Here is a 15,703-nt window from a genome sequence, read left to right as displayed (position 1 = left end):
AAACATTTTGATACACAGCTAAAATAACAAAAAATCTGTTTCTGTCCAAATATTTATGGACCTAACTGTATATGCCAGTTATAATGTATGTTTTTGTGTTCACATCATACAAATGCATACCTTGTCAGATAGTTGCATTTTCCCTTGAGGTCAGATTTAAGTGGAAGCTATTTGTGATAGATTTCGAATGAATTGAATGGAATAGAATTGAATGGAATAGAATAGAATACCTTTGTCAATGCTTACAATTTTTCACACAATAGGTGCTATTTGTAATGGATGTCTCATTTAAACACTGGTGATACGATACGATACTATAGAATAACTTTATTATCAATGTTCACTTTTTTGTGAAATATTTATTAGTAATTTTGATACATAAATTCTCATTACATTTTGAAAAGTAATCTCATTAAAAAAATTATTTTAACACCGTGTCCTTACCAAGCGTGATGCGATGCCGCGACATGCGATCTTTTCCATGTTAATCAGAGGTTTTGTCCTAACCAGCCGCGATAGCACTGCGCAACCAGCAACGGTAAAAGAAACGGTTTCTATTTCTGCGACATCTGTACGTCTGACAGCTCCGCCCACACAACGATCTCATTCGATGTAAGTTTTGCAACTCAAGAATAAACAAGTTTGGCAATGTTAAAAGACCAGCTAAACCTGCTTAGACCAGTTAAGACCAGCAAACCTCTGGTATTGGTTGGTTTGAGTTATTTTATAGCAAGAACAAATGCAGCATAGTTTATGATAAACTTCAGTTTAACTAATGATGATACTTTTCCTCATAAACTTCAGATAAACCAGACTGTGTTTTTTCATTCTGACCCACTTTTTCCAACTTTCTTTGGTTTTAATGAAGGAGACTTTCTGATTTAACGCTCAGATCCACAACGTGCGTAAAACAGCACTATTCCCAGCAATTAAATCCTTCCGTACGTCTGATTGGGCACGATTAAAAATTTTGTTGAAATGTACGAGTGCTTCATCTATTTGGTTGTAATTTTCTGGGTAAGAGAAGAGAAACTGATTGATGGTTTGTTGTGGGAAAATAAGTGCGACCTCTTTCACTTAAGCCAGCCGTTAGATACAAACTTTAATCTTCAGCCAGTAAACATTCATCTTACCCCGGCTTGTATTTCTGTCTGGCATTGCGTGTCTGTCTCTCCATGGTTTTGGCATTTCAGTGGGTTTAATTAACTGGGATTAGAAGCCATCACAGTGTCTTCAAGGCTGGTTTATGAGTAACACGCTAAGAGGTCATCGGGGGTCCAACATGAAATAAATACTCTTAGACGGGAGCGTTAAAACAAAAACAAACACTCAGTAAAGCTACTTATAAAGACGTCTAAAGGCCATGTCATGCATTTTAATTTTTTTGAGGGAGACTGATGCTTTAGTCTTCAGATTCAAAGCTTAGAACCAGTCTTCTGTTTTTTTTTTTTCAGGTAAATTCTCAATTAAAAGAATACAGTGGTGGCCAAAAGTGATGTCCAGTTTGGAGAACTGTCTTGGCACTTTATTTAAGTATATTAATAAAAATTGTATGCATGTTGCATTGTTGTGCTTGAAGTGTAAACTGAAGCTCAGCTCTGGAAAAAATTTAAGGAGACTTGGGGAAAAAAAGCACATGCTCAAAACTTATTGTGTCAAGAGCCGGGAGAATGGCTACAAAATATTACTACAAGAGAGGATCAACGAAATATTAATATTAACAGTAAAATTGTAGTCAATGATGTCAGGTATTATAGACCTCATTGGATTGGTGATAACATTCTGCGTCTGTAGAGCCGACTGGTTTCGGACTAAATCAAGTAGCCCGTAAAGTTGGTTTTATAACGTCGGCTACGTTTTTATTGCAATACTTCACAGTCCCATCACAATTCCAGTTCATATAAATAGCGTACTATGAATAGCGGAGCGCTCACGTGTTTTGGATTCATTACATGTATTTGCTCTCACCATATGTGTGGTGTACTGACACCGCAAGCTGTGAACATCACTCTCAACTCACAGTCATCCAGAAGCCTTTATTAGACTGTGTGCGTTTATTCTGTCAATATTAAGGAAGAAGTTCTGGAAGAAAAGAAATAATTCACATAAAAGTAGGACATTGCCGGAAGTCATAAATGCACTTTTTTCTTTTATATTTGATGGATTGTGTTGTTTAAAGTGCCGTGAAGATGAAGGGCATCTAGGTTTCTATTCTTGCCGTTTATTGTTTCTGTTTTGTCAGCATATTGATTTTTTTTATATCAGTTGAAGCAATTGGTAAGAGCTGTGCTTGTCTTCTCACTCATTTTGTTCAGTTTTGTCTGATTTCTCCAGACCTGGTCAAATTAAAGAACAAGTCTTAAAAGGACAAAGCACCCAAAAATTAAAGTCACTCTGAAATTTCATTTGAAATGTATCTTGACTTTTTAGAAAGGCATTGTTTGATATGCTCATCTTAACTGAATTGAACCAGTGGGGAACTGTTTTAGGTTTGAGAGCTCTTGGCATGACAGAATGACAGCAACATAATGCCAGTGACGATATAAAAGCCTTTTTTATGAACAGATCGAGGAACAGACAACACAGCTATCAAAAATAACTCTGCAGATGTCTGTGAGAAATGCTGCCAAGATGTGGCGCGCACATGGTCTCTCCACATGTGTTGAATGATATTCTGAGATGTTTTTTTGCATTTTGTGCCGTACTTCACATAAATCTATTTTTGGTAGCTGCTGTTACCACCTGCAAAGCCTTTAATTCGCTCGCATCTGCTTCCCCTTTCAAGAACTTGGCACCCATCATAAAGCATAACCCCTGAATCAAAAGGCCAGCAAGACAAAAATCTGAAAGACTTAACATTCCAAGAAGACTGTACAATGAGATTTTTTATGACCGTGTTTTCAGAAGTACCAAAACAGCATGCATGAAATATAGATATCTCTTCTGTTTATCACCGAAGGCAGTTTTGAAAGCAAAAAATTATCAGTACTGCAGGAAATGGGACAAAATAATTTTCAAAAAAGCACTTCAGCTGGGACGCATTTCCATTCTGCTTTTAAAATGAAGTGCGTTTTTGTGTTTTGCATCGTAGGTCTGCGTCGGAGTTACTCGTGCAGCGTTTGTAAAGTGGTTCTGAACTCCATCGAGCAGTATCACGCACATCTCCAGGGTTCCAAACACCAAAACAAGTGAGTGACCTGCTACTGTACAGACTTCTGTTTCCTTCTGTCACAGCCTTCCAGAAGAATGAGCGGAGGTTGTTCTTTCTACAGGAGACTTAAAGCGAAAACTAAGTTTAAACTTTTGTTTCTGATGTTTCAAAATCGTCCATTTTGGCTTCCAGCAAATACAATTTAAAATAAGCCTTTGCAATGATCTAGTTTTTCAGTTGAATTCAAGTTAAAAAGACAAGTTATTTATTTATTTATTTATTTATTTATGTTGTTTCAAAGTCAGTTATCATGTTAAATAATCGTGATCTCAGTATTGCCCAAAATCATTTTTGTCATAATCGAGCAATTCTAGATGAGACAAATGTTGACATCTACTGTAGTTATATAAAGCTATAAGAATAGAGAAAATTTTAGAGTATATACTATAGAGCTTTGAAATTTATTTAGATAGCATAACAATAGCTATATTAATATTAAAATCACTTGATAATGTTTTTGTTCATATTGAAATTTTGCAATAAGGTTATATTGGTTAACATGAGCTAATGGTTTAGTTAAAATGAACTAATAATGCATTTATTCATCTTAGTTCATGTTAATTTCAGCATTTACTAATGTATTTTTAAACCAAAAGTTATAACTGTGAACATTTGTTAATGCACAATGAATTAACAGAAACAATTATATTAACATTAACTAACATTAACAAATATCCATAAATGCTAAAAAACGATATTCCTTATTTGTTAGTACCTGTTAGCTAATGCATTTACTAATGTCAACAAATGCAACCTTATTATAAAGTGTTATTAAAATATCTGACATTTGACTGAAGACTTGTAAAATCCTAACTCAGTTTGATGCACGAGATCTTGAGACTTAAGGCAGAAGTATAGTCTGCCCGTCTGCGCGCCGCCCGCATGATGTCATTTTCGTCATCAGGAGGGTCCGCAGTCGTCCGCACACCCCGTCCGCGTGCAGCCCATTTTTTGAGACCGGGCTGCGTACAACAGCGCATGCGCGACAAAATGTTGAATCAGCCGAGTCCTCTCGGTGACGTACTGCGCATGTGTCGAACTCGTTTTTATGCGATTGAGTATGCTCAAGAAGCTGTGCGGACGCGTTTGTGCGTGAGACGCACGCGGAAAGTCAAGTATACCCATGGCTTTAGGATCTCATCTAAAGCTCTGAAGAAGGCATTGTAGTCTTTTTTGGAAGGTGTCCATCTTAAGCTTCATATTTTGCCTTCTCAATCAATTTTCATATAACATGTTTTCTAGTCAGTATCGTACAGAGAAGGCGATGAGTAAACATCGCCACCTGTGAGTACGTAGAAACAATTAAAGTGTTTGTTTATTTTCCTATGTCAGAGCCCCCTTTGCATCAGACAGTTGAGTTTAGTTGATCTGTCGCCCTGTTTGTCTCCAGATCCCCCAGCCACCTCTTACAGAACATGCCCATCAACTCTGTAATGAAATAAATATGATTCAGAGCAACAAGGAGGAGAGGTTGAACAAACCTCGCTGTTTGTCCAACGACTCTCACTTACATTAACAGGAAGGGTCTAGTTTAGACCAGCTGGCCCGAGCTACGCGGAGCGGCTAAGACACGTACAGCAACTTTAATTGTTCTTCTCAATAAAGCAATTGATTAACATGCCAGCGGACCCCGGGATGGGTAGAAAAGACTCCAGCTGAAAGCCAAATCACTGTTATCCTACAATCATTAATTGTAATTAGAGCTACATCCTCTCTCACGAGGAATTACTGACAGACGGGAAGTGTATTGATTAAAGAGGATGTCGCGCTGTTGTGTTGCTGCAGCGTGTCCCTGTGTATTTTGATGAAGGAAGGGAAAAGTTTATGCAAGGGTCTGTTTTGCATTTAGACTGCATTTAGGGATTTTTTTGCTTGTAATAACTCTGCAGTACATCAGGGTTTGGGATGATGTTTGTTGTGGGTGGACAGGGCTTACAATCGATGCCAAACACAGTCTGCTCCTGCTACATGTTTTTAACTTTCTTTTTGAGATTCTTGTTGCCAGATTAATACCGCACTGATTGCAAAATTAAATATGATGTAGTTTTTAAACATTTTTTTTTTAATCGTTAAATCCTTAGGGGCCAGATTTACTAACAACTTGCGGCAGCACAAACGCTTCTTTTGGCGTAAAAACACTACTGTCTTTATTTACTAAAGACACACAGTGAAAATTAGCGCTGAAAAGGCGTGGACACGGCTGCTTATTGCATAAACATTTGTAGGAGTTTACTCTTCAGACGCAAACTTTATGAGAGGAGAGCAGGGGCGAACTGGCCATCTGGCGTACCCCGGTGGGCCGTTAACGTATGGGGCCGGAACAGAGGCGGTGGCCGCTAACGTATGGAGCCGTAATGGACGCGTTTGCTGCTAACGTATGGGGCCTTAACGGAGGCGTTGGCCGCTTTGACGGACGTATTATAAATGCGAATGCACGCAACGCGAATGCAAAAGACACACATGCATGCACTATCCCCCCCCCCACCCCCGATGCGGGCCTAAAAATGCCAGGGCCGATTTTTCTTCCCAGTCCAGCCCTGGGGGAGAGTATTGAAATGATTTACTAAGGTTTGCTCTGGTCATTGTACAGGTATTTGCGGATTAGCTGGCGTTCTTTTCCGCAGGCTCAGCGCCGGAGCTCAGCGTTTTTTCCACGCTCAGCGAATCATAGTAACCAACGCGCCTCCGCTTGAATAAAAATGCCGTCTCAGTAAGCGCCTGGCACTGTAAAAGCGCCTCGATGGATCTGGAGCCCTTAATGTGCAAACCTTTGCCTCTTTATCGCCATCTTAGTTTGAAACGTAAAATTGCAGGTTACTTCAAGTACAGTACTTACCTTTACGTGTGTTGAAGTATGATTTCAAACTGACATTTCCTGCAAAATTGGTTTTGAACCTAATAATTTATGTACTCGCAAAACATTTTTTATTTTTAGTCAAAAAAGTTACAGAATGCAGGTTACATCTGTTAGCTTAGAAGCTTTATTAAACACCCAAAAAGGATGTGTTAAACAATAAAACATTTTATGTGTCACAGAATTGAACACATTATGTCAGGGCAGTTGTGGCCTAATGGTTAGAGAGTCGGACTCGTGACCAGAAGGTTGCCGGTTCGATTCCCAGGGCCGGCGGGTAACAACTGAGGTGCCCTTGAGCAAGGCACCTTACCCCTACTTGCTCCCCGGGCGCTGCAGTGATAGCTGCCCACTGCTCCGGGGGTACGTGTGTTCACTACTCTCTGGATGGGTTAAATGGTTAAAAGGGAAATCACATTTCGTTGCCTTGTACCTTCGTACATGTGCAATGACAATAAATTGAATCTAAATCTAAAAAAAATAAATTTGCATTTTTAACCATTATGACTCATTTTGTGTTGATTTTACAGTGAAATAAAAGGGCAGCACAAGTGAGTTTAAAGAACAAAATGTGTTGTCTCTCACTAGTTAGGATGTGTTCAGTTAAGGACAGATTGTGTTTGTTAATAAATCTTTTTTTTAAGGGAACCTGACTGTAGCTTTCTACTTTAAATCTGAATAGTTTGGACGCTGCTGTCTAAAGTGATAGTTCACCCAAAATAAAATTCTGTCATCATTTACTCCCTCTTGTCATTTCAAACCTGTATGACTTTCTTTCTTCGCAGAACACAGAAGATATTTTGAAGAATGTTGTTAACGAGCATCCCATTCACTTGGTTTTTTTTGTCCTACAATAGAAGTGAATGGGGCCAGTGTGTTCGGTTACCAACATTCTCAAATTCTTCTTTTGTGTTCTGCAGAAGAAAGAAAGTCATCAGGTTTGAAATGACAAGAGGGTGAGTAAATGATGACAGAATTTTCATTTTTGGGTGAACTATCCCTTTAAATATATTAATGTATTGCATTATTTGTCTTCATAGGACTGGAACACAAAACAACACAGACAAGGAATAAAGGGCCCGTCTCTCGTGTTGAGATGCACACACACTAATCAGAGGGACTCCAGGGGCCCGTCCTTCTCATACTGGGACACACAAGTGTTTGTGTGTCCCAGTATGAGAAGGACGGGCCCCTGGAGTTCATTCATCAGAGGCAGTCTGGGGTCTGTACCACTCAAACTGAGACACACACACTTTAATCAGAGAAACTCCAGGGGCCCGGCCCTCTCATATTGGTACTCAGCAGATTGGCAAATGGGGTGTGATATCTGGCAGGTTGTTTTCATCATGTAGGGCAGCAGCCAGAAAACACCTGATTTCATTTCAAAGTGACAAATGAAAAGCCTTCACCCGCAGGAGCTCGGCACGCTGGGGGATATTGTCCCAAAGGAGAACACTGACCAGAAAGTTACCGTTTATGAAACTGATTTATTCACTGCAAAAAATAACTTTCTTACTTAGTATTTTTGTCTTAAAACAAGCAAAAAATCTGCCAATGGGGTAAGAAAAATAATCTTTAATTAAGGTTTACCTTTTTCTTAGTCACTAAATTCAAGATTATTTTTCTTACCCCATTGGAAGATATTTTTGCTTGTTTAAAGTACAAGTTCACTGAAATTTCATACTTTTGTTCTAAAAACAAGACTTATTTTCTTGGGTCGTTTTGCTCATCAAGAAAATGCATCTTGATTCAAGAATTTTTAGACATTTGTACTGGAAAACAAGACAAGCATACTGAGTAAGAAAGTCATTTTTTGCAGTAAATTGCAATGTTTGTTTTTATGTACATATATTATATATATATATATATATATATAGGCGTTGATATCTAATTTGTAGAATTAGCAAGAGAATCCAAATGTTTCTGTGTCTGTCCCTTAAAGGAACAGTTCACCCAAAAATGAAAATTCTGTCTTCATTTATTCACCCTCAAGTTGGTGCAAATCTGTATAAATTGTTAAACAGAAGTAGCATAGTAGGAAAAATTTATTTATAAATTTCTTTATGTTGAACACAAAAGAAGATGTTTTGAAGAATGTATGAAAGCAAACAGTTCTGGGGCACCTTTGACTACCATTGTCATTTTTCCTACGATGGTGGCCAAGAATTGTTTGGTTACAAGAATTATTACAAATATCTTTCTCTGTGTTTATAAGAACAAAGAAAATTTACAAAGATTTGCAACAACTCGAGGGTGAGGAAATGATGACAGAATTTTAATTTTTGAGTGAACTTTCCCTTTAAAGGGATGGTTGACCCCCCAAAAGAAAATTGGTCATCATTTATTCATCCTCATGTTATTCAAAACCTGTATATAACTCTTTCTTCTGTGGAAAACAAAAGAAGAAATATCTTTTGTGTTCTGCAAAAGAAAGTTTGGAATGACAAGAGGATGAGTAAAAGATGAAAGAACTGTCCTGAGAACACCTCGTACTCCCTAGGATCTGTGCAACATCCCGCATCTCCATTGAGTGTCCATTGGGCCAAGTTACCATTTAATGACATCCATCAAACGATTACTAAGATCTGTAAATTCTCATAGTAAATCTGTCAAACAAGCCATAAAAGTGGAAAATGCACCTCTAATTCACTGAGAAAGCATAAACTGGCTTGTACTTTTACCACACGGATGGAGAGATTTTGTAGAATCGGTGTTTAACGTACAGTCGTGAAGCATTTTTTCCACCCGTCATTAAATCAGCCAGAAGGAACTGCAGATAATGTGGGGGAAATTGATTTTTGAAGACTAGAAAGGATAATGATAGTATTCAGAAATAAGTCATTTATGATTCATGAATTCCCATTCAGCTGTGCCGGCTGGTTGGAGGCAGAGCAATCCGAACGGTGTTTCAATCTAATCAGTGCGTCTCCCACAATGGATGAAAATTTATATCAACGAGAAAGGTTCTATGGTTTTCGTAATACACTTTTAGGTTCTCTAAGTGGCTGTCACCAGAAGTACCCGTTGGATTTAAAGTAGACATTACTGCCACCTGATTTATGTTGGAAAATGTGGAGTTGGACACCAGTGTGCCGTTTAAACACTATGAGACAGTCTGTCCGTACTCTGCCCAGACAGCATTTTGTTGATGCATGATGACTTCGGGGATGTTTCGCCTCCTTTCCCCCCATTTTTTCGGTCTCGTATTACACAGTCAAGTGTTCCGTGAAGAACAGCAATGACGGTCCAAACTCTGACGGCTATAATTATCTATGTGAAGAGCAGGAAGGGAACGGCTTTAGGGGGCGGAGAGAAAGCTGTCACACCCCCTGGCACCCCCTGCTGAAGCCCGTATGTGGAATTAGCTGTCAAAGTGACGTTAAAGAAATAGTTTGCCCAACAAAAATCTGTTATTTGCTTACCCTCATGTTGACACTTTGCTTTTGAACAAAAAGGAACATTTTAAAGAATTGTGATCATGAACATATTACTCAGAAATCATACAGATTTTTGGAAGAACGCTTGTAAGCAAACAGTTCTTGGCCATCATTGTCTTACATGGTAGGAAAAATGTTGACCACAAAAGACGATATTTTGAAGAATGTAGGAGAGCAAACAGTTCTGGGGCACTTTTGGCCATTGTCATTTTTCCTACTATTGAAGTCAATGGTGGACAAAAACTGTTTGGTTACAAGCATTCGTCCAAAACATCTTTCTCTGTGCTCATCAGAACAAATAAATGTATACAGATTTAGAACGACTCGAGGGTGAGTAAGTGATGACAGACTTTTCATTTTTGGGTGAACTGTCCCTTTAATTTACTATGATTTAAATTTTTATGGTCATGTTTCTGTAGGACCAGTCGTACCACAGTTCCCATTATAAAACAATCATTAACCCTTCGTCTCCCTGCATCTCAGGTGGCCACATAGAAGGTGGATTTTCAGTTCAGCGCACTTCACCGTCAGCATCTCTTCTGCACAAGCAGCATTTAGCCCATTTTGCTCATATCAGAGTTTAGTTTCAAGGTGACACTCCGGCACAGTTGAAGTGAAGTGCGAGTGTTCACAAACGCAACAGAGCGTCTGGAAGTCATTCATTTTCAATGAGAGCAATTTCTGGTGACACGAGCGACAGCGACCATAGGCAAAGCGGCGCGTGCAAGTCCATTCATGCGACAAAGTTAAAAAATGTTTGTGGATAACAGCAACACGCAGGGTAATAATGGAAAGCCGTGTAAGGAATGCTGGATTTGTTCATGGGTGCTCGTTCGTCTTGATGATTGTGATTCATTACACATTATGGCATTGTAGTTTTTTAGTTTTACTAGTTATTGTACTTTTTAGTTTTACTGTAGATTTAGTCATACTTTAAATTAACTTTGATATTTTTAGTTTTACTGTAGATTTATGTTAAATAACTTTTTTATATATTTTTTACATTTTTATATTTTCTGTTTCTTGTTCATTTGAGTTTCATTTTTTGCAATTTTGTTGTTTTTTCATTTGTAGAAATAGTTTTAATGTCACATCTTAAACTCATTTCAGTTTATTGCTAAGGCAACTGTTTTAATTTCCATTTTAATTTCCATTTTTCAATTCATTAGATTAACAGATTTTTTTAATAGTTTAGTTTAGTATGCTATGATCATCTTGCATTATGGCAATTTGTATTCAAACGTTTCCCTTCGAGAATGATTATTTTAGCAAAAAAATCATAGTCCATTTAGAGCAGGGCTATTCAATTAGTTTGTCATGGGGGCCAGTTCATGAAAAGCATCCCAAATGAGGGGCCGGAGAGATATGGCTTGCAATATGAGGGATGACACAACAATAAGAAATCCGTTTTATTTTTTTCCCAAATTCCGTTTTTTCTGTTTTAATTTTTCTGCATTCTGCATTTTCCGTCCTTCACTATACAATAGTAATATATTTGCCTACATGAAAAAAATACTTCATACGTTGAACCATACAGGGAAAAATAAAAATAGAAATAATAGAATCTTACATAATACATTTGCAAGATTCTGTGCCATTCCGCGTTATACAGCAAAATCTGTTTAATGCCTGAAATCCGTGATTCAATCTTAGGGCCGTGTATGTTGTATTTTTACATTTTTGCCCCATAAGACACAAAAAGTTTTTTCCTACATTTAAACATGCTGATGTTGTATGTTAAACTGCACAACAACAACATCGGTGCATTGTAAGATGCTCAAGCAGGCTTTTCTACATTCAAACATGTTCATGTGTTGTATTTTGAAACTGCATAACAAAAAAGGAAAACATTAACCTACACAGGCGCTGTTCTCCGACGCGCTATTCTCCGCCCTTGCTTCTGTACTTTTCAAATGGTGGTCCTATTCGTGCTAGCAAAATGTCAGAAAGGAAACTAATAAAAGTTATCATCCGTCATCGTCCTGTTCACCGCGTCTCACAGGAGAGAAGGCTTGCGAGTCGCGCTACTCGCCTGACGTCACGTGACTCCTGCTTGGTGTTGCTGCAGCTCGTGCTGAATGGAATGGAGAGATTCTTTTTCACACTATGCTACTTGAAGGGCCGGAACAAATTACATCGAGGGCCGCCAATTGAATAGCCCGGGTTTAGAGTAACGTCTTGGCAATAAAATCACTATTTACAGAACATTTTCTATTTTAAGCTTGACACAATAACACAAGATATAGTGAGGATCATTAAACGAATAACCCGAGCAGGGAATCGGCTCCATGGCTCCATTTTCTTTAGTTCACATAGCATACTTCAGATTTGGAGACAGTGATGTGAATATTCAGAGATAATAAGCACTTGTGATTGTCAAAGCATCCTAGTGGCTGTGATTTGTCAGAGCGGTCCGTGTCCATCCCCTCAGTCCTGGCCTCTGGCCCCTACAGACAGTCAGACAGGTTATTATCATCAGTCATGGGCAGCAGCGTCCTGCAGAGATAACGCCCTGCTTTCCCTCTTAGCTTTCGGTTAATCACGCTCGCTGGCTTCTGACCCAAACCACAGAGAAGCCCATTGTCCACCCCTTTTTTGTCTGAGACACAGCTGCTGACCTGCAGTACTGTATCATTGCACAGTGACCAATAGGCTTATGGCACAGGGTCGTGCCAGGCTGTGCTGACAGAATGTGTTAGCTGTGCTTATCTGCCACCGGCCAACGTTGACCCTCCCTAGAGCTCTAGTGTACACCACTGGAGGACATCGGCCCCGGTTTAGCATCTGCTGTCCACTCCCACTGTGTCCTCTAAAAACGTTCAGCCCCTCTCTCTATTTATGCCACCAAGATTCTAGACATCATTTCCTGTAGCATCAACCTTACTCCGGTGTGTCATGCTCCTTCTCACACCCTTAATCTCACTGTGAAATGCAACATCAGACCAGGTTTCAAATGCACACAGATTTACACAGACTCTGATGTTGTTCTCTTGTTGTATACTTTAATATTTACTATAGTAAGGTTCAAAATCACTATATTATCTAGGAATTTTACTACAGTATAAGCCTAGTAAATACTAGTATAGTATACTACAGTATTTTTATGTGGACAAATACACTGCCCGTCCAAAAAAAAGTCACCACCTGGATGAGATTGTGAGATTTTTTGCTTGTTTTAAGCACAAATTCACTGAAATTTCATATTTTTTGACTAAAAACTAGACTTATTTTCTTGGGTCAGTTTGCTCATCAAGAAAATGCTTCTTGATTCAACAATGTTCAGACATTTTTACTGGAAAACAAGAAAAAAAGACTAAGTAAGAAAGTCATTTTTTGCAGTGTGTGACGCACCATCCATATTCAATGCCTTTGCAGCATCTTGTGTTCATTGTGAATGTCAAAAGTGCCCATTTGCTCTCTGTTTAATCTCATTACTATCTAGAGAAAACCCTTTTGATGCTCATCTATAATAGCACAAGAGACAGCTGCATTCTAAGTATGTTACCAAAAATCCCACGACTTCAAAACAGGAACAGTAAGAGGTTTGATTTCAGCTCATTTTCACCTGCAGTTACAGACGCTGGCTCATTCTCCCTCCTCCTACTGTTCTCCATCATAAACAGATCAACAAAACCGGTGTGAAATGGATCCGATCGCCTCAGCGTGAACTCGCGTCCTGATTCTCATTGGATCTGGCACCGCAGGTGAAAGTTGAATGAAACACATGCGTTGGATGCTGAAAGCTTTCCTCCCCCACACCCGAGACTCATTTTCTTAATGCTAAGCGTGGTTTCTTATCACCTTCGCAGCTCAGGAGCACACAGGTCTGGTCGGCAGCGATTACGCGCCTATTATCTTAAAGTCAGGCTGACCGCGGCCTCACTGTGTGACTGGGCTTTGCTCCCTGTTCATTTGTCTGCAATATTAAGCAGATTTTTAAGTGCGTGTCTGGTCGCCGTAGAGTGGATAAGAAAGTGATTTAGTGCCGGCGAGATCAGGGCTGCTGACGGTGTGGCGTTTTACTACAAACGGTTCGGATGTGAAGCTCAGGATATGATGCTCGGTGACCTATTTTTGCCAGAGTGATAAAAGTGTGAAGATTCCTTTTGTCTGCGCTGAAAGGTCTGCTGCTTTTTACAGCTTAAAGTGGCCAAGAACCGCCCACTTAGACGGGAAGAGTCACATGATGGATGTGAAGCGCGGTTTAGGGTTAATAGAGATGTGCCGTCTGGTGCTGAGACTGAAGTGAAGATGCCTTTGTGACAAAATAAAGGTTAGGGGGAATACGTGAACGATGAGGCTGTAGAACAGTGAGAAAAGAGGTACAGACTAGGGTAGGACAGACTTGAAAGTGTTGATTGATTCGATTGATGAGAGTGCTGCAATCTGAGACCACCGCATCGATGTGTAGACCCTCTTCTTCTACTATCGATCGCCTTGGGCTTCCTGGAACAAGATAGCAGGTTCCAGCTCAATGAGTTTCCTCTACCTGTGTAATCACTCTGACACTGCAGTCCTATTCCTCAGAGAAAACCCGGCGGCTGCAGACGGGCAGACAGTGGGGGGAATCTCATCTGTTAGAAAACTAGAGGTTGAGCTTTCATCTCAGGTACACACGCTGATGAACATAGAGCCATCCTGATCTGATAGTACAGTGCTTAACAAATTTATTAGACCACCGCCCAATGTAACGTTTGTGCCACGGTTGCCATATTAACTGTATTGGTGATTATCAAAAGCATTTTTTGTTTCCGTAATGGTTAATCCACCAGTAAGGGTAAACTCTTTAGTCCGTTGTATTTCTAATAGTGTTTTTAATTGTATTGAATTTTTGTACAAGAAAGGCAGAAAAAAATAGTAAAGCAGTTTAATAGCTTTTAATTAGATGCCCAGTTATTTGCTTGTAGATCTTGATAGAAAAATATGCCTTAAAGTGATAGTTCGAAAATAAAATTTCTGTCATCGTTTACTTACCCACTTGTCAAACCTGTATGACTTTCTTTCTTCCGCAGAACACAAAAGAAGATATTTTGAAGAATGTTGTTAACTGGCCCCCTTCACTTGCATTGGTTTTGTGTCCATACAGTACAATAGAAGTGAATGGGGGCCAGTGCTGTTCGGTTACAACTTTCTTCAAAATATCTTCTTTTGTGTTGTGCTGAAGGAAGAAAGTCATAATTGTTTGAATTGACAAAATGGTGAGTAAATGATGACAGAATTTTCATTTTTGGGTGAACTATCACTTTAATGGTTGAATGTAACACTTCAACACAGAATTCAGTTCTGACGTCTGAGAGAAGTTGAATGTGTCAAGTCTAATTTGGGTATAAAACGTGAATAAAGACTTTGGTTGTTTCAGTTTATTTGCTAAATAAATGACAATAACATTTTTAGTTTTAAACAAATTTCTAAAATATTTATTAATATTAACAAATAGAATTTGTTAAGCACTGTTTAGCTGTGTAGTTGGAAATAGAATTGTGCCAACATATTTATTGCTTTCATTACAGTATGTACATAAAAATATATGTTTTTTCAAAAATGTATAATTTTATATTTATACAATTTATTTTATATTTGACCCAACAATGTGTTAAGACCACCCAGCATTTTTTTTGTTGAAACAACCCAGCATCGGTTAATTTTCAGCCCAGTTGGTTGGGGTTGTCCTTTTTTGTCCCAACGCTGGGTTGAAAATAATCTAGTGTTTTTAGAGTGAACGATGAAGAAAAAGCAGTGGAGAAGAGCCCATCTTACATGGGAAGTCCTTTAATAATTGTTAAATTATCTTAGGGAAAGACCTTGAAAAGCTGTGTGATAAATTGCGAAAAGTACATTTTTACTAAATTTAGGCAAAGGGTTTATCTGTTTATTTTTGCTACCATTTTACCATTTGATATATCACTTTAAATGTAACTATTGCCCATGAATACTGAGTTTTGTTACTACCAAGAACACATGTTGAAGGGATAGTTCACCTAAAAAATGAAAACTCTTACATCATTTGTACATGACACCTTTTTTTCTGCATAACAAAAAAGAAGATATTTTGAAGAATGTTGATAACCAAACAACATTAGCCCCAATTGACTCCCATTGTATGGACACAAAACCACTGAGACATTGCTTAAAATATCTTCCACAGAAGAAAAAATCGTACACACGATATGAGGGTGAATACATGAAAACACAATTTTTATT

General features: G+C 38.6%; 1 protein-coding gene across 1 annotated transcript in view; it reads left to right on the top strand.

The window, feature by feature from the left end:
• The window catches only part of zgc:171482 (zinc finger protein), a 68,085-nt gene that overhangs the window by 42,340 nt on the left and 10,042 nt on the right, over positions 1-15,703 (top strand). Inside the window, exon 6 of the mRNA XM_057341748.1 lies at positions 3,092-3,188. Within this exon, the coding sequence (XP_057197731.1) occupies positions 3,092-3,188 (97 nt within the window). The remainder of the gene's footprint in view (positions 1-3,091; positions 3,189-15,703) is intronic.

Source organism: Triplophysa rosa, linkage group LG9 (genome assembly GCF_024868665.1).
Source record: "Triplophysa rosa linkage group LG9, Trosa_1v2, whole genome shotgun sequence".
NCBI lineage: Eukaryota > Metazoa > Chordata > Actinopteri > Cypriniformes > Nemacheilidae > Triplophysa > Triplophysa rosa.
Note: the sequence above shows the minus strand (reverse complement) of the source record. Positions and strands in the feature narration are given on the sequence as shown.